This window comes from Sapajus apella, unplaced genomic scaffold (genome assembly GCF_009761245.1).
Source record: "Sapajus apella isolate SASKATOON/1434 unplaced genomic scaffold, GSC_monkey_1.0 scaffold28, whole genome shotgun sequence".
Taxonomy (NCBI): Eukaryota; Metazoa; Chordata; class Mammalia; order Primates; family Cebidae; genus Sapajus; species Sapajus apella.
The window spans coordinates 16,393,839-16,421,089 of record NW_022436968.1 but is presented as its reverse complement, the minus strand read 5'-3'; the positions used below and the strand labels follow the sequence as shown (position 1 = coordinate 16,421,089).

At 37.1% G+C, this 27,251-nt stretch overlaps 1 protein-coding gene across 3 annotated transcripts; it reads left to right on the top strand.

Annotated features, from left to right (window-relative positions):
* On the top strand, positions 1 to 26,514 carry PLEKHA3 (pleckstrin homology domain containing A3). 3 transcript variants are annotated; one of them, XM_032293073.1, is made up of 9 exons: positions 1 to 670; positions 5,455 to 5,571; positions 9,747 to 9,793; positions 11,441 to 11,596; positions 14,543 to 14,679; positions 16,191 to 16,355; positions 19,724 to 19,767; positions 21,595 to 21,710; positions 24,481 to 26,514. In XM_032293073.1, exons 4-9 carry the CDS (start codon positions 11,464 to 11,466, stop codon positions 24,606 to 24,608), a joined length of 723 nt encoding a protein of 240 aa, XP_032148964.1. In that variant the 5' UTR covers positions 1 to 670; positions 5,455 to 5,571; positions 9,747 to 9,793; positions 11,441 to 11,463; the 3' UTR covers positions 24,609 to 26,514. The 3 variants fall into 3 exon arrangements, with proteins under 3 accessions (XP_032148964.1, XP_032148963.1, XP_032148965.1); XM_032293072.1 differs by lacking the exon at positions 9,747 to 9,793; XM_032293074.1 differs by lacking the exon at positions 9,747 to 9,793 and having other exon boundaries at positions 485 to 666; positions 5,453 to 5,571.
* Positions 26,515 to 27,251: the final 737 nt, after the last annotated feature.

Below are 27,251 nucleotides of genomic sequence, written 5' to 3'. Positions count from 1 at the left end.
CAAGCGGAAGACTGGGGAGCCTCAGGGCCGTTGGCTACTGGCCCGAGGGAGGAGTAAGGCGGCTCTGGTTGGGAGGCCGACAGTGCGAGGCGCCGGACCGCCCTCCTCGCGCAGCCTTGGGCTAAGCAGTGAGGCCGCAGGCCGCGCCCGCTCCTTCAGCCCCGCCGCCGGGGAGGGGTTTCCCGGGACGATCCGGCCCCTTTCATCCAGGAAGTGAATGCGACGTCGGGGTCAATGAAAACAAACTGGGAGCCCGGGGGGAAGGAAGGCAGGCGAGGAGGAGGCAGCGCCAGGGCGAGTGAGGGAGCACTAGAGCCCCGGAAGCGCGAGTAGGAAGCCGGCTGCGGTCGCATTTTTGCCGCTGTGGCGGCCACCGCCGCCGAGGTTTACCCAGGGATGTCCGGGCTCGCGCCTCGCGGCCCCCTAGCTCCAAGCTGCAACCGCCGTCCCGGCCTCTAAGGGCCGCCACGTCCCGGCGGCGCGCGTGATCAGAGGGCGGCTTCGTGCTTGCGGCGGGCGCCGCGGGAGAGGTACCGGGCGGGCCGGGAGGGGCTGCCCCAGGCCCCGCGCCTACCCCATCACCGCGGCCGGCGCCGGGCCGAGAGGATGTGCGGTGTGGGGCTCTGAAGCATGGAGGGGGTTCTGTACAAGTGGACCAACTATCTCACAGGTATGTGGGCTCGCGTGATGGGGGAAGCGGGGAGAGGCGGAGGGCTAGGACGGGCTTAAGCAGGAGGCTGTGGAGAAGGCGGGTCTGGGGCGCCTCTTCCTCTGCCTGGCCTACGGGACCCTCAGAGTGAATTCGCTGTCCTCGATTCCGGGGCTTGTTGAGTCCTTCTGGCCTCTTCAGGGGAGTGTTTGAGACTGCGCAACTTCTAGAGGGTGGGAAGTGCACCTGCCACTTCTTTGCTAGTGTAATAATACTAATCTTTGCCTTCTGTAGCCACTGGAACAATTTTCGGTCACCCTACTTGTGTTGTTGCGATCTCCGTCCTTATTCACACTTAGTATTCATACTTTAAGAACATTTTGTTAATAACCGAGTTGCGGAGTATTGGACTGGAATGGACCCTTTAAAATCAAGATTTAATTTTAAGAACTCTTTTCTGGATTTCTTTTAATTTTCTTAACAACATTTTATTTAAAAAGTTCTCTTGTTGAGGTTGTTCGAGCTTAGCTAGCATGATTTTGGAAGCTGTCCCCAGACAATATGTTCTTAGAGATTGTCAGTGAAGTATCCTTACGTTTGGGAATTCTGTTAACTGTGTGAGAAATAGTGGAAGAAAGTGCTAGAACACAGAAGGGGAGCAGGCAAGTCACTTTCACCTGTGAAGTGGATTGGAAGGAAGAACTTTGAAGGTTTAAATGTTTTTGTAGAAATGAGAGACCAGCAGGAAAGGGCCCCTTTCCATGACATTGGCAGTCTGGCTTATTTAAAACTCCTTAAATTTGAGTTGTAGTCCAATCTCTGCCAGCAACCAACATTCAAGGCAAGTCAGTTATTCTTTCAGGACTTCAGTCTGATAAGGCCAGAGTAATCAATTGTTTTGTCCTGGACATGCCTTCCAATTCCAGAATTCTGTGATCTCACCAAGTGAGAGGTTGGTTTTAAAATAAATTTGAACAGTAAACAGATTTTTTGGGGGTCTAGCATAATAGGCAAATCGTGACTTGCTGCCCACTTACTCACTCTGCCAAAAGTATCGAATCCCTTAGTAATTGTATGGTACTGTCAACTTGTGTCCACCTGATCTTGTGCAAAATGTGCACATAAACTTTTTAAGGCATTAGCACTGAGCTAAAGTTACACCTGCTTTTTGATTTATTAGAATGCTGAAGCCAGATTTATAGCGGCAAATGCTTTTAACATTTATGATACACAGATGTTTTGTTCAAACTAAAAAGTCAGTTTATTTCTATAAGTGACATGTTTTAACAGGAAACATTTAAAAGTTAGACAATATTTTTTATTAGGCGTTTTCATTTGGGTCATTGTGAGAGCAGTTATACTGTTTGGTTGAGGCATAGTGTTAACTGTTAAAGACAGTAGAGTGCTTCGCGCCTGTAATCTCAGCACTTTGGAAGGCGAAGGCGGAAGGATTGCTTGAGTTTAAGCCGAGCCTAGGCCACATAGGGACACGTGGTCTCTCCAAAAAAAAAAAAAAAAAAAAGAAAATTAGCTTGGTGTGGTGGTGCACGCCTGTAGTCCTAGCTACTGAGGAGGCTGAGGCGAGAGTATTGCTTCAGCTGGAGAAATGGCAGCTGCAGTGAGCTAGGATCAGTGAGCTGTGGTTGTACCCACACACTCCAGCCTGGCTAACAGAGCAAGATCCTGTCTCAGGCCGGGCGCGGTGGCTCAAGCCTGTAATCCCAGCACTTTGGGAGGCCGAGGCGGGTGGATCACAAGGTCAAGAGATCGAGACCATCCTGGTCAACATGGTGAAACCCCGTCTCTACTAAAAATACAAAAAATTAGCTGGGCATGGTGGCACGTGCCTGTAATCCCAGCTACTCAGGAGGCTGAGGCAGGAGAATTGCCTGAACCCAGGAGACGGAGGTTGCGGTGAGCTGAGATCGCGCCATTGCACTCCAGCCTGGGTAACAAGAGCGAAACTCCGTCTCAAAAAAAAAAAAAAAAAAGATCCTGTCTCAAAAAAAGACAGTAGCTTCTATTCTTTGAGATAAAATGGTCATCTCATTGCAAATGTTCCTAAGCACCATCTCATGGAGGTCATGCCAGAGAAATTATTGCGCCATTACTGAGATGAGCCATAATTTGAGAGTTGAGGTGAAACCTGGTTGTGGTTGCGATTTCCTCATCTCCTATGGTATTAAATAACCAGTGGTTGAGCTTTTAACCACATGGTTTAGATTTTAGTCTTTTCAGGGCATTTAGTTAACTTCCAGTATGCATGGTGGAAATGAAATCTTTTGTTGGGAAGAATTTCATTTTTAAAATTTAAATTTGGGTCGATGGCATGCTGATGATTAATTTTAGCTCATCTTAGGTCATAAGGATGAGCAGCTGTTGATACTAAGTAATCTTTAAGTGTAATGATAGTGTTGGTTGGGCAGGGTGGCTCATGCCTGTAATCTCAGCACATTGGGAGGGTGAGACAGGCAGATAGCTTGAGATCAGGAGTTTGAGTAGAAAGTAAGAATTTCAGTAATATTTTATGTAGTTTGAGGTAAAAATAATGTGTGTTTTTTTTGAAAATAATTTTAAAAGGGAATACCTGTGAATCTTTTCAACAGGTGTTACCCTCTGTTATATGTGTGTGAATCAATTAGAAATTGTTTTATTAAATATTTCTTCAAAAAGTATAATCAACAGGATTGATTATATTAGTATATTCAACCACTCAACTTTCATGTTGCTGCAGGTTCTAAATGAATCATTTTGCCCAATATTTGTTTTAAAAAGATACTGAATTGCAGTACTACAGACTTGCAGAATCATAGTTTGTTCTATAGGCACACTAGACCTGGGCAGAGGAGTGTATTTTCACCACTCCCTGCTTATAATTTGTTAGGGTAAATTAGTGTTTGGAAAGATAATGTTTTTATCATTTCCATGCATGTTCAATACAATATACTCTCAAAGATATATTGTATGTCTGTATTCTCAGGGGTAATATGAAATACCTGCCAGGTGTGGTGGCCCACACCTGTAATCTTAGAACTTTGGGAGGCCAAGGGGGCAGGATTACTTGAGTCCAGGAATTTGAGACCAGCCTAGACAATATGGCGAGACTTCGTCTCTATAAAAATAAGCCAGGCGTGGTGGCACTTCTGTAGTCCTAACTACTTGGGAGGCTGAGGTGGAAGGACCTTTTGAGCCTAGGAGGTCAAGATTACAGTGAGCCATTTTCATGCCACTGCACTTCAGCCTGGGCAGCAGAGCCAGGCTCTGTCTCAAACAAAACAAAACAACAACACAACAATTTCTGAAATATTTCACTTTTGGGGTATTTGTTCATTCATTTATTTATTGAGTCACTTGAGAAATGTGTTTTTTTGGTACCTGTTATGTGCCAGGCACCGTTCTATTTGCTGGGATGAACAAGATAAGGTCCATGTACCAAAATAACTCACTTTCTAATTTGTTTGGGTCTCACTAGGGAATGCTCTGTTGTTTCATAAAATGAAATTTTCCAGGAACCTGAAAGTTGCTGGTTTTTAATTGTTTTAGATGTCTGTCTTTCTGAGCTGTATTACTGCATTCCCTGCCTTCCTAAACAAGGTTACAAAGTAAAATTTAATCTTTTATGATGACTCAGTGTTGTCATTTCAAAAGCATTACAGGTAAATCCTTTTGGGAAAATAAGTCCTGGATGTGTATTAAAGTGTAAGAATAATTGACCTATCTCACCTTTCAGCACTCTCTGACCCTGAAAAGATCAAATTAATCATGTGACAGGCTATGGCAAAAGTGACCAGCATTTGAACACCCATAGTTTAAAATGTACATTTTACTCATGAACACTTGGGCTGAAGTGTTATTTAATAGTCACAGAAATAGCAAGGGCAGTCACACTGCCCCCAGCATGGTCACCAGGTTAGTAGTCAGTGAACTGTTGTAAATTAGTAGCATGCTTGATAAGACTCCAGGGAACACCAGGTTTGGCCTGAAAGAGTACTAGGAGTTGGGTACCAAGGAAAGCCATCATCCTTGTCACCAGCTTTGCCATGGAGCCAAGTCTGTGATAGATGTGAGCTCTAGTCACTGAATAAATATCAATTGAACAATTGCAGTTTCTAGCATTTCTGCCCTAGCTGTGCAGCTGCAGACAAGGGAAGAGGAGGTCATATGGGGAATCTATGTTCTTACCACCGTGTATGTAGCTTCTGTGTAAGAGACTGGAATTCATTTAGCACTCACTGTGTTTAAGGGAGCTTGCTTAGAAATACGTATTTTATAAGAGGCACATTGCAGAATTAGAGAGCTAGGTGGCACCAGAGAGGTCATCTTGTTCAACCAACACATTTTAGAGACCGGGAATTTTAGAGATTTATTGAAATGAAAAGATTTGCCCCCAGGGTATGGTTATCCAATTAAAGAATAATAGTAGAGGTGAGGCTAGACTCCCTGTTTTCTGTGACTTTTCCCCAACTCTGTTCCTTTTTAGGAAAAGAGGGCAGTTATACTGTACCCGGTTTAGGGCTATTACTGAGGGTGGGCCTTATGGGTTGTTAATGAGAACGCTATGAGCCAGAATTAGAAGTATTACTCCCTTTGTTTTTGCTGATCTGGAGATTTCTCCTGAAATCTCTCCCAATAAACTGGAGACTGATGCAAAAACATTTTTGGTAAGGCTTGGTGATTAAAAATTTAATTGTGAGAATGTTGAGAGCCAAGAAATAATGTGGATGGCTAGTTTTGAAATCACAATTTTCTGTGTGTTGAAAGTAATGTCTTTCCAATTGACCTTTTGTTATTTATGATCTTTTTAGGTTGGCAGCCTCGTTGGTTTGTTTTGGATAATGGAATCCTATCCTACTATGATTCACAGGATGATGTTTGCAAAGGGAGCAAAGGAAGCATAAAGATGGCAGTTTGTGAAATTAAAGGTAAGTGAATATATAGAATTAGAGGAATTGGAGGTTAAAATAGTCAAGGGTTCTTCAGCATACTCCAAACAAGAGGAAAAAGGCATTTCTAACCACGTAGGGATCTTCTAATACCATTTATATCCTTAGCAGTTAAGAGTGGCCTTTCGTCACAGTTAACACAATTAAACGCAGTTTTTGATAATTCTCCCTCTACACATGTATTTTGAATGGAAATAACTTTTGCTAGTCTTCCAATTGGGACTTGACAATTTCTTGTGGATACTACTTTAGTGTCCATCTTCAGTCTACAAGCATTTTCTTTCATTCTTGTTGTAATTAATAGAAAGATATTGTGAAGGTTGGAAGCTGAACTCTAAACATGATGGGGCCAGCTCTGTAGGGTGTTGATAAAGTATGAAGTCGGAGTCATAAACTCTGGGTCTTTGCTGAATTTGGAGGTAAGTTCTCCTGGGTGGTAGAGAATTTTTTGTTTGTTTCCTTCCAAAAGGGGAGAAATAAAGCGATAGGTCCTGCTGTAATTTTCATGAAGAAAGATTTTTATGGACCATTGATTCATTTGTGTGTGTGTTTGGGGTGAGTGTGGTGGAAGCAGGTAGAGTGAAATCATATAAAATAATAGTGAAAAGTACCGAATTATTCAAAGAGAATGAAGGAAGAACCAGAGCACCAGGGGAGTGACTGTTCAACTCCCTCCTGGTCGTTTTTCATTTCTCCACTCTGGCTTGAATACGTGTCATTCATGAAGTGTGTTTCCTTTCATGTGGTAAGCTCTGGGTCATAGCTATCAAATACCCTGGCGACATCTTATTGAGGTATGCATTTTCTTGTTTAGATTAAACCATAGCAGCAGCCAATGTATTGTTCTGCATTTTCCAGGGCTGGATTGCTTCTTTCATGTAATTTTGCAATAGTTCTTAGTAAGATTTAGCCATGGAGACAAAAGATAATTTCTGCTTTGGGTGCATATTCTTTGGCTACACAGCTAGCTTTTCACCTTCACCTCTGATTTGCCAACATTAGGGATCTTTCTGCAGCAGTGATTCTCTGCATAGGGTAGATCAGTGTCATCCAGGGAGCTTTCTCCAAACTTCACATGTCTGCCAGGTGATTATGGCATGTGCCCTTTAGTTGAGAATTACTGCCGTTTTAATGGAAGGGAGTTATGGTTATATAAGATATAGGAGCACTTTTGCCTTGTGTATTGTTATTTGTATGTCCTGTAAAATATTTGGGGTATCATTTTGTTGTTTATTTTTAATAAACGTACTGAAATGTGTATCAAAAACTGTTGGGTTTTAGTATACTCATTTTTAACTAAAGGTCATCACCCATAATGTTTCAGAACTTCTCTTTTGGAATTACTTATGAACAGTTTATAAATCATTTAGGAAAAACTCATTCAAAGCATTGGTTTTTATTTTTTTAAAAAAGTATTAATAATAGCTTTATCTTATTCTCAGATTTGATTCCAAATGAGATTAAATCAGATATCCAAACTACATTCAAAGTTTGAAGATTTGCCAACTTTGAGGATATTTAAAAGACAGCTGCAGAATTCTAAGACAATTCCAAAATGGTTTCAAGGCATGGGAGCATCTTTTTTGTTGCTGTTTAACATTATAACTTTATTAAAGAATACCACACAGAAAACGATACAAATATTAAATAATGTTCAGGTTGAAGAATGTTCACAAAGTGAAAACACCTGGGTAACTACCACCTAGTTACCCAGAATTAGAATATTATCAGCATCTCAGAAGCCTCCCCCTCCAGTCCCCTTAGTCACTAATCTTCCTGAAAGGTAGCCATTAATTTGACTTTAATTGCTGTACATAAGCCTTGTCTACTTTTGAACATTTTATAAATGGAATAATTCAGTATTTTCTTTTGTGTCTGCCTTCTTTTACTCAACATCACGTTAGTGAAATTTATCTACGTTGTTCTATGTAACAGTAGTTCAGTCATTCTCATTATATAGTGTTCCATTGTGCGAATATCTCACAATTTTGGTATCCATCCTAGTGCTGAAGGATTTTTGGGTTATTTCCATTTTGAGACTACAGTGACTAAAGCTGCCATAAACATTCTTACACATTTATTGAACATATGTGTGCATTTCTGTGTAGTGTATCTCTAGAAGTGGTGTGGAATGCCAAGGCATTGAATATTCATACATTCAGCTTTAATAGATGTTAAAGAAAAAAGTATTCCTGAGACTTGCTGAACTGATATGTCAGACTTTATTTCAGACTGTTGTGATAGATATAGGGACTATTGCATTGGAGGAGAGAGATTGGACTCAACTTCCAAGTACAAGGAAAAGTGGGAATTTATAGCCAAGGAGCAGGGTTAGGGGGAGAGGGTGTCAGTGGAGGGAAAGTTGCTAAGAGGTAAGTGGGGATTCTGGCTAAACTGATCTAACAGGATTCTTGCTGAAGGCAGATTGAGTCCAGGGTGATCAGACATTGCTGGAAGATTGTAGGGAATGAAGAATGTGGTCAGATATCAGGGGTGGGTGATGAAATATTTTGTTAGGGGAGTCTGGCTAAATTGACTTAGCATTCTCGCTAAAACTGGATTCTACAGAGATGAAGAAGGAAGCCTAGGTGAGTATAGGACCCAAATGAAGCTGACTGAAATTTGGTCAAGAAGAGAATCTTTTTCTTTTTTTTTGAGACAGAGTCTCACTCTGCTGCTCAGGCTGGAATGCAGTGATGTGATCATGGCTTACTGCAGCCTCAACCTCCTGGGCTCAGGTGATCTTCCTATCTCAGCCTCCTGAGTAGCTGGGACCAGAGGGAAACGTCACTATGCCCAGCTAATTTTTGTGTTTTTTGTAGCTACAGGGTTTCGCCTTGTTGCAAAAACCAGGCTGCTTTTGAACTCCTGAGCTTAAGCAGTCTGCCCACCTCAGCCTCCCACAGTGTTGGGATTACTCGCATTAGCCACTGTGCCTGGCCAAGAATCTTTTTCACAGATGATGCCAGATGTTTTCCATAGTAATTATATTAATTTTTTTCTGTAACTGATCTGAGTGTTAGAGTTCTAGTTGTTCTGCATCTTTGCCAAAACTTGGTATTATCCATTTAAAAAATTTGGAATATTTCTGGTGTTTGTAGTGGAATCTCATGTGGTTTTTAACTTGCATTTCCTCAGTAACTAATGATGTTGAGTACTTTTTTAGATCGTAGCCATTTGAATGTCCTCTTGTCGGGCGTGTTAGCTCATGTCTATAATCCTAGCAGTTTGGGAGGCTGAGGCAGGCAGATGCTTGCACTCAGGAGTTCGAGACCAGCCTGGGCAACAAAATGAGATCCCTGATTCCAGAAAAAGAAAAAGAAAAGTTTGAATGTTCTCTTCTTTTGAAGTCCCTTTTCAAGTCTTTGGCCCATTTTCTAACTTTGACTGTGTTTCATGTTGATTTGTAGGAGTTTTTTGTATAGTCTGGATGAAACTTTGTATTGCACGTTTTCTTCCACTCTGTAGTTTATGTTTTCATTTTGTTAATGATACCTTTTGAGGAACAGAGTTCTTAATTTCAGTGAAGTCCAATTTGTTAACTTCTTTTATTGTATCATTTTATGACTCACTGAAGACATCTTCTGTGTTACTTTCTTGAATGTTTATTTTTTTACCTTTTATATTTAGGTCTGTATTAGGTCTGTACTTGATTTAATAGCAACCTTTCCCCCACTGCGCCATGGGAATAGCTTTGTCACAAAGCAAGTGACCATGTATGTGTGGGTCTTTTTCTGGACTGTCTATTCTGTTTTGTGGCCCTATTTTTTTTTTTTTTAATCCCTGTGCCAATATCATATTGTCTTAATTTCTTTAGCTTTATCCTCTTTGTATCTGATAGCCAAAGTCTCCTAATTTTGTTCTTTTTCAGTATTGTCTTGGCTATTGTTAGCCCTATGCATTTCCTTAGACATTTTAGAATCTACTTATAAATTTCCACAGCTATCTGCTGGAATGTTTGGAATTGTGTTGAATCTACAGATCAATTATATTCTTGATGATATTGACTCTTCTGTTCCATTAACTCTGTTTAATTAGGTATTTAATTTCTCTCAGTAATGTATTGTAGTTTGTGTTTAGAGGTCTTGTCCATCTTTTTTTTTTTTTCCTTCATGTTTTTGGAAGCATCATTTTTAAGTTTGTTGCCTTTTCAGGTGACAACTTTGGAGGGGACCACCCTTGATTGGATACATAAAGTCTGGTATGTTTAAAAATGAGTCATATTATTTTAGTTTCATCTTGTAGTAACATCATTAGAAATTAGAGCATTGCTTTCTTTTAAAGTAACTATTGGTGTTTTCACTAGTATTGGCAATTAGTAAGGAAGAGTTACTCTTACAGCTTTAGGATTTCAGTAGTTTTATCCTAGCCTAGAAATCTTTTGCACTCATAATTGATTGTTGCATGGCTATATGTTTCAGTGTCTACATCTAAGAATGGCCCATATAAGTAGAATAATAAGATAGCAAAGCTTCTGTGGCACTTACCATAGTACACTAAGTATCTGGTCAATATTTATAGCAATTAATTATTTAAGTTGGGGCTTCTGCCAGACTTTGCTGAGCCCCTCATAATTTGGCTCCTCCTAGCTTGTCCATTCATGAATATTTTTTTTTTTTCTTTTCTTTCTTTTTTTTTAGAGACAGGGTTTCACTCTATCACTCAGTCTGAAGTGCAGTAGTGAGATTGTAGCTCATGGCAGCCTGTACTCCTGGGCTCGAGCGATCCTCTTGCCTCAGCTTTCTGGTTCCCAAGTTGTTGGGTCTACAGGTACTGGGAGTACATGCTTGCACCACTGTGCTGGCCAAACGAATATGAATATTACTTTGCAATACAATGGAAGCCTCCATTTATGCTTGTTTCCTAATATTCTCAGTACATTCTACATTTATTTTCTCATTTAAGCTTTTTCTCATTTATTTTCTTAACTAAATCCTGCTCTCTTCAAATTTTTTTTCTTGAAGCCTTTTTAATTTCCTGTCTTAAATTACTTTCTCTCATAATTACACAAGAAATGTCTGCACAAAAGAGTTAAACATTTATGTATTCTGATTGTTTTTGGTGCATCAGTTTGTTTCTTGGTTAAACTGTCAACTATTATAGAAGTAGAAGCAAAGGCATCTTTTTTTCTTCCCCTCTATCTTCCCTTCTACTAGCACTGCTCTGAGATGAATAAATAACTATTGGTGAATGACAGCTTAATACAAATTTTTTTTTACAAGAAAGACTTGGGATTGGTGCATTATAATTCCTGATTAGCTCTCTTAGAGCATAAAAGGAGGTGTGTGTGTAGAAAAATAGGTGGAAAGAGGGGAAGAGGTGAATGTCTTCAAAATATACATGCCTTCCATGTGTTATGCTATGATCCATAATTTTAATTTTCTGATAGAAAGTGGCTGTAGTTGTCATTTATTACATTCCTTCTATATGTTGAGCACTATTCTAGTCTTGGGGGATATGAAAACAAAGACTTTGCTTTCAAGGAAATCAGTAAAAAATATATGATAGTGTAACATTCACTGCAGTTGTATTTAATAGGATAAGTGGCCCCAAGGTGGTGGGGGGTGGGGGTGGTATCTCACTTCTCAGTAGTTAGTATGTCCCTGTTTTCTGTTTCATACTCTGTCATTGCTTTATCACCATTATCACCCTGGGTCTATGTGAGAATGTTGGTTTGGAAGGTGCCACTAGGTGGCGCCTTAGGGAGCAGCCCTGCCTGCATCATGAATGATAGTTTGTTGTTTTAGGTATATGAAGCATCTGATACCATGTGTGATTAGATGATTATTTGATTCCCCTTAAATTACTGAAGCCTATAACTGCATTTTCCCTTTGTTTATCATCATAGTTCATTCAGCAGACAACACAAGAATGGAATTAATCATTCCTGGAGAGCAGCATTTCTACATGAAGGCAGTGAATGCAGCTGAAAGACAGAGGTGGCTGGTTGCTCTGGGGAGCTCCAAAGCATGTTTGACTGATACAAGGACTAAAAAAGAAAAAGGTAACTATGAACTTTTCCTTTGTGACAAGAGTACTTCCTTAAATATAAATTATAAATTAGCCTGTCCACTTTTAGTATCAATCCCAAGGAAATAATTAGAAATGTAAATTTACATATATCTTTATCATAGTAAACATTTTGTAAAAGCTATAAATTTAGGGGAATAGTTAAAAAAACCTGGTGCTTTTTTTTTTTTTTTTTTTTTTTTTTGAGACGGAGTTTTGCTCTTGTTACCCAGGCTGGAGTGCAATGGCCTGATCTCGGCTCACCACAACCTCCGCCTCCTGGGTTCAGGCAATTCTCCTGCCTCAACCTCCTGAGTAGCTGGGATTACAGGCACGCGCCACCATGCCCAGCTAATGTTTTGTATTTTTAGTAGAGACGGGGTTTCACCATGTTGACCAGGATGGTCTCGAACTCTTGACCTCGTGATCCACCAGCCTCGGCCTCCCAAAGTGCTGGGATTACAGGCTTGAGCCACCACGCCCGGCCTTCCTGGCTGTTTTTTATATTTTTAGTAGAGACAGAGTTTCACCATGCTGGCCAGGCTGGTCTCAAACTCCTGACCTCAGGCAGTCCACCTGCCTTGGCTTCCCAAAGTGTTGGGATCACAGGTGTGAGCCACTGCACCCGGCCTAAACTCGTGCTTTCATTGGCTGATATATATTCAGTAAGATGTTTAAAAGGGATTTTAATGTGAGAAAATGCCCAAGGGTAAATGATCATTGAAATGCAGGATTCAGAATTATGTATAGTGTTAGAATTCATTGGCTGTTTTAGGAAAGGTGCGTAAGAATTGGTCAGATTTGGAAGTGGAATTTGTGGGAAGGAGACTCACTTGTCACTGTATACTAAAAAAGATTTTTAGAAATTGAAAGCAAAGCAAATGATTTATATTATTCGTTCAACTATATGCAGATACAATGTAAAAATGATAATTTCTTGATAGTGAGATTACAGTTTGTTTTACTCATTTTCTGTTGCTTTGACACATTAGACTGTATAATTTATAAAGAAAAGAGGTATGACTCATGGCTCTAGAGGCTGGAAGTTCAAGATTGAGTAGCTGTTTCTAGTTGGCTTCTGGTGAGGTCCTCATGCTGCATCATAGCATAGTAGAGGGAGCAAGAGAATGCGGGCATGTGCAGAAAGACCAAACACAAGAGGCAGCCTCAGTACATAACAACCCACTCTCACAGTAACTGATCTAGTCCCAAGGGGTTGAGAACTCACTCACACCTTTGAGGAAGGTATGAATCCCCTTTAATGACCTCTTAGAGGTACTGCTTCCCTAACACTGGCACACTGGGGGCCCAGCTTCAACATGAGTTTTGCTGAGAACAAACCATATTCAAACCTTAGTACAGTTGTTTGATTTTTCTTTTCTATATTTTTTCTATTTCAAAATTTTTTATTAAGTGTGTATTACTTTTATAATTAAAAAATACAATTCAATTACATTGGTGGAATCAAGTAAATTATAAGTATTGAGAAATGGAGGCAGAGGATTGAATTTATAACAATTTTGAAATATGTGAAAACATTACAGAATATGGCTACAGGTAGGATAAGAAGGAATGGATATTTACAATAGCTAAAAGGTGGAAATAACCCAGATGTTCATGGGTAGATGAATGGGTAAACAAATGTGGTAAATATATACAATAGAATATTACTCAGCCTTAAAAAGGAAGGAAATTGTGACACATGCTACAGTGTGAATGAACCTTATAGACATTATAATGAGTGAAATAAGCTAATCACAAAAGGACATATAGTCTATGATTCCACTTAGATGAAATACCCAGGACAGTCAAACTTATACGGACAGAAAATAGAACGTTGGTTCCCAGGGCCCAGGGGGAGGTGGGAATAGGGTTAGTGTTGGGTGGGTACAGAGCTTTAGTTGGGGAAGATGAAGACATTCTGGAGATGGACGGTGGTGATGGTTTTACAAATACAAATGTACTTAATGCCACATTTTGAAGCGAAAACTTAAAAGTGATTAAAATAGTAAATTTTATGTTCATGTATATTTTACCACAATTAAGAAAAAGAATGAGTTTAAGTGTGAGCAGGAATTTATTTAGGTTAGATTAAATGAGCAGATAGAGCTGCTTTGTCCACTGTGGCGAAAGTGGCTAGGACCAGAGAGCAAGGCCACTGGGACCTGGCCCAGGGAGTATGGAGAAGCACCAGAAATTTACTCTATGAATTTTCTTCCTCTGTAGCTTATACTTCTAGTTTAATACGTATTGGCTTGTGAGTGGTTGAGATTATGGCTGGATGTTTAGTTTGTCCGGAGATGCTAAGGAAGAAAGTATGCTCTTAATAAAAAATTTTGAAAATAGTATAATGTGAAAATGAAACTGAAAGGAACAAAAGAAAATAAATGAATATTTATATACAGTAGTTTGAATTACATAAACATTTAAAACTTCTGTGTGCCAAAATACATTAAAGAAAACTGAAAGAGAGCTAACAGACCTGGAAAAGGTACTTGCAGTATATAAGATAGAGGAAAGATTACTGTCTTTAATTTATAAGAACTGTTACAAACTGTCAGTTTATATTGTTAAGAGAAAAACCAACATCAGAGCTGGAAAAAATATATAAAGGACAAAAATAAAAAACGATTCACAAAAGAAAACCGAGCACTTTTTAAATGGAAGATGAGTAATGGAATGGAAATATCCTGTATAAAACACCCAGTGACCCTGTCTCTGGAAATTACCTAAACATGGCAGGCATATAACTGTCAGCATTTTCTCAATTTTCTAAAGAGAAGATGTTTCCTTAGGGCTCTTGTGATCCTATTCCCAAGGTCTCACATTTCTTGAGCTATAGGTATTTATATTCATTGTCTTTTTAAATGATTACATTTTGTTATATTGCCCAAAGAATATGAAAGTGATCTAACTGGATATTTATATATGTTATTTTCAGAAATAAGTGAAACTAGTGAATCGCTGAAAACCAAAATGTCTGAACTTCGCCTCTACTGTGACCTCCTAATGCAGCAAGTTCATACGATACAGGAATTTGTTCACCATGATGAGAATCACTCATCTCCTAGTGTAGAGGTAGAGCAAAGAGGATCTCTTTATGTGTGGTTATGCTTTGAAGTACGCTGGGGGGATCCTCAGTCATCCCATAAGATGATGGACAGGCATTTTCACATTGAAGTATTTTCAGCTTTTCTGGGCTCTGCTTACTGTGGACTATCTGGAAATCTGCAGCATCTTCTTGTTTGTGTCTGTGTGGCCAGAGAAGAACACGAAGCAGCATATTTCTCCAGGGATCAAGGCTTATCTTTTTAGCCACTCTGATAATTTTGAGGTTGGAGTTGGGAAGAAGCATTCTAGGCTTTGTTCTCCAGGCTAATAGCATAAATTCACTGAACAGCTGCTATTCTCCTTCTTTTGGTAATAAGGTCCCTGCTTCAACTATGAGAGTTGATAACTTATCTTTATGAAATAACTTAAATCCTTCTCAGAACAGTGACTTAGGAATCAAAACTCAGATTAGTAGGATCTGGCTAAAATAGGCTCATTCTTTCTGATAAAATCGTACCAGTGAGCTGTACCACTCACTGGGTGAAAGGCCAGCACGTTGCCGTTACTCTTTGCCTAACTTGGTAGAAGTGGGACAAGAAGTCTTTACTTCTCTTGTGGCCTTCTCCTGTTGGGGAGGAATCTTGTGTAAGAAGCCCAAGGACATTTAACTGTTTAACCACAAGCTCCCTGGAGGTCGGTACTCTCACACTTGCTATAGCAGCTTAGCGACAGTATTAGGGACACAGGCTTGTTCCATCCTTCTACTCTGCCATTCTTGGTGTGTCGAGTTTTTCTCCTGCTGCCCCCAGGTGTCAAGATGACTGTCAAGCTCACAAAGAGACAGGAGGTAGTGGGGTTGCCAGTGTGGAGAGAGACCATCTCAACTTGCTGTGCTTGGTTTTGAATCAGGGAACAAAAATCCCAGAAATTCCCCAGCAGACTTCTCATCTTTTTTTTTTTTTCTGGCTCAAAAAGAAACTAGATAAAAATGAGCATTGGTAAAGAGTCTTGCAATAGCCATGTCTAGCTTAGATCATTCTCTGTTCATACCCCAGGGTCAGAGGGTACTGAACAAAATTGGAGTTTTCAGTCTATCAAGGAAGAAGTGGGAGAATAGATATAGGGTAGATACGAATCGTACTGCCAGTAAGTAACTCTAAGGGTATTCCATGTCTGTGACCACTTTTGGGAAAATGAAACTTACTGTTTAGGTTAGATTTCTCTAAGAAATTTTTGTACACAGTTTTTCAATATGATAATTAAATGCAAAACTTATTTTTTCTTGAAATCTAATTTCATACATTGTTTACCTAAGAGACAGGCATTTCTTAGTCATGCATTGTTTTAATTTTCTTGTTTTTTTTTTTTTTTTTCTTTTGGCCCAGCTTAATATTCTAAGGTACTGTATTTTAAATAAATTTGAATATAACATAGTAATGTTTCTGTTGGAGATAATGTCTTATCATTTAATTATAAGGTTGTGTATGTTTCCATGTAGTTGTGCGCAAATCTGTTCAAGTCTTTGTGTAATTTTTCAGAACATGAATGAAGCCTCTTCTTTGCTTAGTGCCACATGTAACACGTTCATCACAACGCTTGAGGAATGTGTGAAGATAGCCAATGCCAAGTTTAAACCTGAGATGTTTCAATTACCCCATCCGGATCCCTTAGTTTCTCCTGTGTCACCTTCTCCTGTTCAAATGGTTTGAACTTCTCGTTTTGTTTTTTTTCTTCTATAGTAATGTTGCATGTGGTTTTTGTTTCTTTTTGGTATTTATTTTTAAGGGTGGAAAAAGGTGATGTGGGGGGAAACAGCCAACAAGTTCAAATTTTTTGTTTGTACTGTTTTGTATCAGAGCTTCTTAGCTGATGAGCTCAGCACTTGTGCTAATGTCTTCATCCCCCTTGGAGGGGCTGTGCATGGCCTGCCCACAGCCTTCATCCATATTCCCCAGTGTCTAGGAAAATATTATAAAGTGCTGTGATACAGAAAAGGTTGGGAAGCTCTGTTCTGCTTGGTAAGAATTATACGGCGGAATGAAGTTTTGCTCACAATGGGGTACAATTAAGTAAATCTTTAAGGGACTTAGAAGGAATTTGAAACATGGTCCAGTGGGAAAAGTATTTTGTACTCAGCATTTGGATCTGAACCCTCAGAGTAGCTGATCTTCAGTTTCTTCATGTGTAAAAATGCAGTGTTTATCAGTCACTGCAAACGACCTGACCTGCTGCTCAGTGTTAGTTTCTGACTTCCTCGTTACTCTGAACAGCAAGTCCTCTTTTTGCCCAGGGTGGTAGATTTGTTGTCCTTCCTGAGCTAATAAACTTGCTCTAGCATGCTGTGAGAAACTTGTAGGTAAGATAAGCTTTAATGAGACTTTAAATTTATTTCATGAAAGTGTTTTTAGGAGTCCATTTACGGGAGTAAGAATGCCACCTTGTTGCTGTTTTAGCAATTACCTGAAGATGTACTTGTTAGGAGAATAGGGTCTAACTTATTCCTAGGTTCTCTTACCTATCCCAGCAAATTTGGTTATATGAGATTTAGTGAAGATTATTGCCTAGATTTGTTTAGAGAATTGTTTTCTAATCAGTATTTGATGGCTAATAGTTTTCTCTGAGACAAGCGTACCATGAAAATGAGTTTTATGGTCAGATTAATTTGGGAATTGCTAGGATAACTTAAATGAATTGGGTTTCTTTAATCTGATAAGGACAGTTTGATCAGCTTGATAGGACTTGCCACAGCCTTTTTTTGTTGTATTTGTTTTTTCGTTTTTTTGAAAGACAGGGTTTCTTTCACTTTGTCACTCAGGCTGGAGTGCAGTGACACCATGATAGCTCACTGCAGCCTCAAACCCCCAAGTTTAAGTGATCCTCCCACCTCAGCCTCCTGAGTACCTGGGACTATAGGCACATACCACTAAGCCTGGCTAAGTTTTTAAACTTTATTATTTGTAGAGATGGGGTCTCATTTTGTTGCCCCCTCTGGTCTCAAACTCCTGGCTTCAAGCTAAGTTTTTAAATTTATTTTTTGTATAGATGAGGTCTCATTTTGTTGCCCAGGCTAATCTTAAACTCCTGGCTTCAAACAATCCTCCTGCTTCAGCCTCCCAAAGTGTTGGGATTATGGTGTGAGCCACCATGCCCGGCTGTCACTATGCTGAAGTGTATTATGTATCTCTGAGAGGTGGAGGTGTAGTGTATAGTGTTTCTGAAATTTGACAATTGAGCCCATTATATATATATTTTTAATACCATCTTATAGGACTGTGGTGTTGAGTAGAACATAGTTTGATAATGTTGCTTTTAGGACAACTGTAGATATGCTATAAACTGTTAAATAACACGTATATGTGAACAAAGAAACCGGTCCTTTGAGATGGATGTATAGTGCTATGTTCCTGAGGTTGATATACAAGGGGTACACTTTTTGTTTTAAAGGTGTACTTTTTGGAGTCAAATGCAGTAAAACACCTCAGAGCTGCCTTGCTTCTACATTGAACTTCTCAGGAAATGCCTTATGTTGCAAATGCTCTGTAGCTCAGAGAAGTCATATTTGTATTTCACATATAAGAAACTAAAATAATTGTCTTTCTAAAGCTAAAACCTTCAGTAGAAAAATTACAGGAAATCTAATACATTAATTCAGGAAATATTCGGTTAAAAGCTGCTTATTTTTCCTAGCTATACCATTTTGCTTGATAAAAAGAGCAAGAATTTTGGCTTATATAATAGTTCTGGAGACACATAGCATGGAAAATAAGGTCAGACAGTCTTCATGGTTTTTTTTTTTTTTTTTTTTTTAAATAACATTATTTATTTAGTTATATGAAAAACTTATATTTATTTATATGAAAAAGCTGAAAATTTGAGTATTCCAAAACCATTTAATCTGATCTTTATAAGCGCTTGATATAGTTAATGTCAATGAATCCATCTTAGAGTAAACTTGCATTTAACTTTATTTCAAGTCATCATAAAAGTTCAGACAACTGTCATTTGACCTACAGGTTGAGTGATTACTGTAGTGGGGATGTGGTTGGGTTAGTAAGCCTAAAGGAAGTAACTTCTGTTAAAGGAGATGTTCATGTCCATTTGCATCTTAATGTCAATCTTATTAGATGTTCCCATCTATATGACTATAAAGTGGGTGAGTCATATCTCTTATTGTTTCAACTGGCATTTCTCAGAGCAACTAGTGGCTCATGTTCTAAATATTTAGAAGGCATTTATGTAACATATGTTACACCTGGGCTTGTTAGACTCTTGGGCCCATGTATACAAAAGCAACCATCCTAAACTTTTAGTATAATCTTTGTTTTTCTGCTACCATGTTAAGCTTTGAAATAATCTGTTTTACTTGGCTGCCTCCCTTTATGTTTTGATGGAGTAGTTGGATCTTCCAAATGATGTTTAGTATTTATCATATTTTTTAAATGCTCTGCCTTATTAGGTATTATTTTTTAAAAATATGTTTTGGAAATCTATTGAGACTTAGAGGAGTTCTTCTGAGTTCTTTAAAGTCTTGAATTATTAATGCTGTCTTCCATGAAAACCACACTTTAGAACATATGTACATCAGCTACCTAAATAATTTATGGTAAAGAGAAGCTTTGCTACCAGACTCTACTACTACCTTTTAAAAAGAAGTATTTATTAGAACATTTTCTGACTTGCTAGATACTCCTTTTTATCACAAAAAGTATGACTTTTGAATTGGCTATATACCGTTTTTTATATTTATAGTTATATACCCTCTTTTTTATATTTCTATACACACACATATATGTATGTTTTATATATAAAATTTGGTTTTTACTTTTGAAAAAAGAATCCAGCGTGTTTTTGGTGTGTGTTGAAAAAGATTCCAATTAATGGTTATTAGGGAGAAAGCTTGACATTGGGCTAATTATGTAACTTGAGTCTGTGAAAGATAAATTTTCTTTTGCCAGGTATCTTTTTCTCTGAGTAAATTTATGTTTCTTATGACAATAGTAAATTAGAGATGTGTGATTCTACTTGACATGAGGATTATGCTAATTAAAAAAATTTTTTTTCAAATTTCTAGATGAAGCGTTCTGTCAGCCACCCTGGTTCTTGCACTTCCGAGAGGTAAAATAACCTTTTTTTTTTTTTTGACTAAGTTCTCTCAGATTATACCCACCTAGGGAAGTTCTTTTGGCTTTTAATAAATGTTGTGGAATGTAAACTTTATATGGGTTAGGTCTGGTTCTGAAACCAGCATTTTAACTCTCAGTATTTATCTCCTGGAATTTAGTATAAGGGCCTGGGCTCAATAGGTAGTCAGCACACTAAAAATGAATTAATTAATTAACCAGCAACATAAGCACCTTGCCAGCCATTTTACCTTTTTTAGATATTTGAAATACAGTCATATATTGAGTAATGACTTTTCCATCAATGATATACTGCATATATGACAGTGGCCTCATAAGATTATAATACTGTATTTTTACTGTACTTTTTCCATGTTTAGGTATGTTTAGATACACAGATAGTTACCATTGTGTTATAGTCACCCACAGCATTCAGTACAATAACATGTGGTACAAGTTTGTAGCCTAGATAAAATAAGCTATACCACATAGCCTACATGTGTATGTAGCAGGCCATACTAGCTAGGTTTGTGTAAGTACACTCTGTGATGTTTGCACAGTGACAAAGTCACCTAGCGATGCACTTCTCAGAATGCATCCTTGTCATTAAGAGACACATGACTGTATATCAAGTGATGGTTAGACAGAAGTACATTTTTGATGTATCAAGACTCCACAGCTGGGGCTCATTTTACTTCAGCTGTTTATAGCATCATCTATTCATGCTGAGCTGTTGTTTTATTAACAGAGAAAGATCTTGCTGAAAAGAGAAAATCACTTGATATTTTAAAGTACATATTCATATCAACACATTTAAAAAATTTACATTCTGGATAGATCTTACCAAAATGCTAAGTTGTTAAACTATTATTTTGTTAGGTTATAATCCTTTAAGTTGCTGTGGTTGTCTTATTTGGTTCTTTGGAAAGTGATTTAATTATAGTGATATTAGCATTATTTCTCTACATTTGGACGATTAAATACTGGACCCTTATTGTTTTGTCATGTTTTAATTTTTTTCCCTGATGATTATATAATCTTTGATTAAACCATCAAGTACTCAGGGGAGTCCAATGATGTATATATCCAACCTTGTCAGGGAATCTAGAGTCCCACCAACTGAATTTTCCAGAAAAATGAAGCTTAATCAACTTTTGACAAACTTTTATTTTTATAAAAGAAAATTTTCTATCCTTTCTACCTTATAAAATAATAATTTAAAAATTTTATTTTTTTCCTGATGAATCAGGGTTGTCATTAAGTACAGCAACATTGGGCTATTACAGAATAGTAGCTGAGGTGCTGTTAGGTGGTGGTGATTTGTTTCTCTAGGTTTAATTTTTTTAGACAGATTTTTTAAAAAGTTTCTCTAGGCTCCTTTTTACCATCTTTATCTTGCTGTTGTCAGTGAGTCTACCTCTCTAGTTCTATAAACTCTTTGCCCATCCCTTTCAGTCTGCTGGTTTTGATTGGATATGAATAGACTTTAAGCACATGCACTTGTGAAATCTGTAGTTTAGTTTTCAGACATTTGTAAACCGACTGATATGTCTGCTTGCTGGAGTCACCCCTATAGAAGTCACTACTTCATTGTACCCCTCTTCCATTTAGTTCAGCTCAGAAGCCATATTCTCCAAGTTACCAGCTGTCTTCTGAATGGGTTCACTTGCCTTTGACTTCTGAGTAGAATGTTGCTAACATAGGATGTTGAGCCTAAAAATAATTCTTTTTTGACTTAAAGAGAAGTTATTTAAAATTCCAGTTCAGGGTGTTTTTGTTTATGTAAGGCCTTACAATTTAATGCTTTTTATTTAATTTTCAGGAGTAGCTACTCTATAAAAGAACCAGTATCTACACTTCACCGACTCTCCCAACGACGCCGAAGAACCTACTCAGATACAGACTCTTGTAATGATATTCCCCTTGAAGACCCAGATAGTAAGTGACACACGTTCTGTGTCTTTCTTTGGCATATTCAGCAAAGTTACCGTGGGGCTCTGTAATTTCTGGAAATGAAGTATAGTAAGATTGAACATTATACTTTGTTTCTTTGATTAATTCCTTTATTCAGAGGTAACCAAACAGTGTTCAATCAACGAAAGCTCATATATCCTCTTATTAACAACTTTGTTATTAACTAAGGAGTGCTGAGAATTGCTTTGTAAATATTGTATCTTAGATGCATATTTATAGAATATCATGATCTTTTACCCCCACTATACTTGCACTTTAAAAACATTTTAGAAGAAGGCATGAATTATTAGCAGGATTCTAGGAGAAAATAAAGGCAAGTTAAGTTCAAATAAAAGTCAGCATTGTTACTTTACTAAAATACCTTGAAATGGCTAAGGAAAAGAATTTTGTCTGGTAGTGGTGGTGAATTATAGTAGCATTCATTGCTGTATCTTTTTCTTCTTTATTAAAGAGGCAGCATACTGTGATTGAATATTTTTAGGAAAGGTTTTGTGATTTATGTTAAAATTTTTAAATTTTTCTCTTCAGAGAAGAAGCTTTGAAAGTGTGTCAGAATACCCAGTTAGATAGTAGTCACCATAATTTGCAGTGAACACAAATATAGTCTTATTATTACATCTCCATTAATAGACTTCTACTCTCCAAGTCTTTACCATTTCTCATGAAACGTGTGGGATAGAAACTATGTACAATTTCCAGTTGAACAACAGGTCGTGTTCCAGTAGTTAGTTCATTTGTAAGTCAGTTGTTTGGAAAACAGATTTTATTTTTCTTGTGGAAATGACATGATAAATGGTAGTTATGCTCTTCGGATAGCCTAGAAGAGCCCAGTGAATTCATAGTATGGCTGAAATGGAACAAAACAATGGTGTATTTTTTTTTTATTATATTTTAAGTTCTGGGGTACATGTGCAGAATGTGCAGGTTTGTTACTTAGGTACACACGTGCCATGGGGGTTTGCTGTACCCATCAACCTGTCATCTACATTAGGTATTTCTCCTAATGCTATCCCTCCAACAATGGTGTATTTCTAGCATTCAAGTGTATTGAAAACATTAAGGTAGAGTTGTTTTATGTAACCAGAAAGTTAAACGGGTTTAGTTCACACACATGGCAATTTTAAAAAGGATTGCTGTTCATTTTTGGATTTTTAGGAGTTGATGGCATTTCTTTTTTAATGCCCACTTTTTTTTTTAAACTGAACTAATAATCTATTTATTGATATATGGCACTATTCTATGCTCATTACCATTTTGAATTTAAATTGAAATATGGGTAGAGAAATGAAGGAAACAGGGAAGGGAAAGGGAGAAAAAAACTTTCTTGGACCAATTGAACAAGATCTGGAAGAGAAAAGGAGAAGAGGAAGAAGGTTAAAGAGGCTGAGTATGTAAAAAAAGTCTTATCTGAGGCAGGTAAGATACATTCTGATTCTCCTTATTCTTTATGCCTTTTACACATGACTCTTAATCCAGAGTTCATGAAGGAGTTCTGTATGCTGCCTTGTGCTTTTCTTTAAGTGCTATATCTTTTTTTTTTTTTTTAAGGGAATCATTTGTGATTGCTAAAATAATTTTTTTTAAAGCCATCCATTTTTCTTTAGAATTCTTTTATTCTAGTTACGCTAGTTCTGAATATTTGAAAACAGTTTTCAAAACATTTAAGTGTACATGTCCTATTATATTTAGCATTCCCCAGTTTAGCTGTTGTGGACTGTAACAAAACTAGCCACACACACACACACACACACACACACACACACACACACACACACACTCTCTCTCTCTCTCTCTCTCTCTCTCTCTCTCTCTCTCTCTCTCTCTGTTCACTTCTTTAGAACATCTTTAAATTGGCAAGTATAGGCTAGGTCCAAAATTTTATCCTTAGATTTATTCCTGTTTATAATAAAGTTTAGTGTTTCAATTGCTTAGCTGACAAAACAAGGATGGAATTAATGCTCCTTCTAGAAAGTATATATTTTGCAATTCCAGTCTTAGTTGAAAGTTGTTACTCAAAAATGTTCTTGTGAGATGTAACTGCTTTTTTTAAAACAAGCTTTTTCAAAAATCATGAAAGTAATAAATGATGATGGTAAACTCAAGCAATATGTGTAAAGGTACAAATGCCTTAGAACAGGACTATGTAGTCAGGTGTGTTAACTTCGAGTTACAGTGATAGTTCTGTGAATTGCATTACAAATGGAGAAATGGGAAATTTGAGTATGAAGTACCTTATTGGCTTTGCTCAGAAAGTCTTAGAACAAAAAGAGGAAGACCTGAATTTAGTCCTCATTCTGTTACCAATTGTGTGATCTTGGGTAAGGCACGTATCCTTTTACGTGGTTCCTTTGGTTCCTTTGCCTAGAACCAAGGAGGATATTAACAGCATTAAAACAGGCTGGAAAAGCGATAGTTAATTAAGAAAGATTAAATTCAATTCAGCAAATATCTATTGACTGCCTATTACGTGCCAACCATGATTCTAGCAATGAACAAAACAAAAATCTCTACTTCAGGCAGTTTTCATCATTTATCTCATGAATTCTGATGTTTCTCCTTGTGGCTCTAGTCAAAAAGTTAAATTTTCCTCTATGAAACAAACAAGGAAATAAAAAATTAGCAGGAAGTTAAAGGAATTTCATGTCCCCGAATAGGAAATTTAAAATGTTTTTTTCACAGAGGACTGGAGTTAATATTGACAGGATGTTTAACTTTTTAACCAATTTCTTCATAGGACCTGTTCACTGTTCAAAAAATACACTTAATGGAGATTTGGCATCAGCAACCATTCTTGAAGAAAGCAGACTTATGGCCAAAAAGAAATCTGAATCAGAAAATACTCTTCCATCCTTTTCTTCCTGAAGAAACTGAAGTGTCCAACTTCCTCTAAGTATTGCTATGCAAAAGCTGCTGTGATTAAACTATTGTTATAGGGAGTAGTTTTTTCCCTTAAAGACTTCTCTGCACTTTATAGAATATTGTAAACAAACAAACAAGAAAACAACCCACATACTTTTGAAGTGTATTTTATCTTTATATAGTTTGTTTGCAAGAGTATTTTCCTAATAACTTCACAGTATGAATGTGTATCTTTTTTTTTTTTTTTTTAAACAAACAATGGTGTAACATTTTGACATCCATAAGGACAAATGTGGATATTTTTCTAAAAAACTGTGAGGGGACTGACAGCTTGGTTAGGGTGTATTGTAGCTTATAAACATGAAATCTTATAAGATTTCAGTTTGACAGAGTGTGATATATGTAACTTGTGCCATGGACCAAATGGTCACTTTACCACAGCTAAAAATGAGTTATGATAGCAGCTTGATGATGATTGTATTATATTCCTTTAATCAAAAAGGAAACATTTAGAATATTTAGAATATTCCAAATATCTTTAGCCCAAATACCATGACATATTGAGTATTTTTAAATAACCAGACTGTATTGTCCTTCATATGTGAAGTTGACACTACTGATTTGTCAATACCAAATGTTGGGTTAAAGTATTTAATTTTTATTTATTTATTTTCTTGTTGCCTCAAAAGATGACTGCATCCTAACTTTTGTGACCTACCAAATTTAAGATGTGTATACATTGTTTTTTATATTGTTTTAGAAAAGACATTTTAATGCTGTAGTGACTTTGCTCACTTACACCAGAGAAACAACTTTCAGTGGAAGAGGATTTTAGTGCTTTTTTTTTTCCTAAAATAGACATTAAGCTGCTGTTGTAAAGTATTGTTTGAAGCTCTTTCCAATATCTAGAGACATTTTTATTTATGAATATTGATACAAAAAAGGAATTCTGTCAAGATGTCTGCACTATATTACTTGAGAATGGCATTATTTAATTAAAGAACAAATAGCATTTTTTTGGTAGTGCCTGTCCATACCTATTGTCAGTGTTTGCCTTGTAATATGTTTTTTGAATTCACCTTGGGCTGATGGTTTTGTATAAGGTTTTAGATAAGGAGCACTTTAAAACAAACTGGTATGTTGTTTTTAAGTTAATCATAAGTTTAATAAATGTGTGATTTTTTGCGTTCAAACATATCATATAATACATTGTATTTTTTACATTCATTGGTATTCTGTCTAATCTTTATTAAGTGCTAATATAATTCTTACTGATTTGAGTTTGTTTTTGTATATTTAGGCCTGCTGGTGAAGACACAAATGAAGCATACTTTTAGTTTTTGTTGCCTGTGAGCTTAGAATGGTGTGGCCTATTTCATTTCATTTTAATTTCTCTTGTAAGTTTTTGTGGGAATAAAAAAAATAATGTTTGGTATTTATTTAAAAAACTAATTATAGGCCTTCCATCTTAAGTTTAAAATGGACATAAACAATCTATTCATTAATATGTGTTTGGATAAACTGTATGCTACTTAAAGTGTTTGTAATTTTAAATAGCACACAGGTCATCAGACTACTCAATATTCAGTGGAGTCTTTTCCTGCTCATAAGTTGTATTTCATATGTCTAATTTGAAAAAAAAACAGTTTGATAATATAGTAAGTTTTGACATTGAGCAGGTAATCAAGTTTTTCCTGGTTTTTTGTTTGTTTTGTTTTGTAGGAAGAACTTACACAGTAATAAGGTTAGGGTGCTACTGATTGGGAGTTTTTTCTGGTAGTTTTTTGAATAATAGGTTTATAATGAAAACACCATAACAAGCTTTTGAACTTATAGAAAATAATCACATCCATTTTCTATTGCTTTACCCAAATAGGTGGGTTTGTGAAGAGTTTTCTGTAAATATTTTTTAAATAAAATGCAATTATATTTGGTTCGTATCATTTTTTCCCCCTTTAAACAGATCCTTGAACAGGTTTGTGGTATCCCTATGTATGTCTTTTGTTATGACTTAGAGCCACTTTTTGTTCTTATTGTTAGGAACTAAACACATTTGTGAAATCATTTTTCTGAGGGAGTATAAATATATCTTGAATTATATTCAGGTTTTGATCAGTGAATTATTAGCATGAAGAAACCTATAAAACTTAAGGGAAAAAAAGTCAGTTGTGCCTGACTTTTCTGAATTTTAAGAAAAAGATGAACCAAATAACAATTCTATAAGAATTTTAGCTTGTCAAGTTGTTCTATACTTTATAGAAAAATTATTGGTTATTATTAATTATTAGTTGTCCTTGTTTTGCTTTGTCTAGGTCATGGGGTTATTGAGAAACATGAGAAGTTATTAAGAAATTTGGAGGTTCTCTTGGCAGTGTATCAGTGATCTTCTAAGCAAAACCCGTGATAATTTTTCATTTCAAGTGCTTGGTCACTACTCTATGGGAATCGCGGGCCTCCATGACTAAAGGGATTTGGTACAATTCTTTTATAAATGAGCTGAATTTGAATTTTGTTACATCATGTGGGATTATTGCATTATCTTCAATCAGGACAAGTCCAGAAATGGATGCTATTGCTTAAACTTAAATTCCAAGGCAGGAGCTAGGGTATCTTCATTTCCACAGATGCCCTGGAACCTCTGACCTT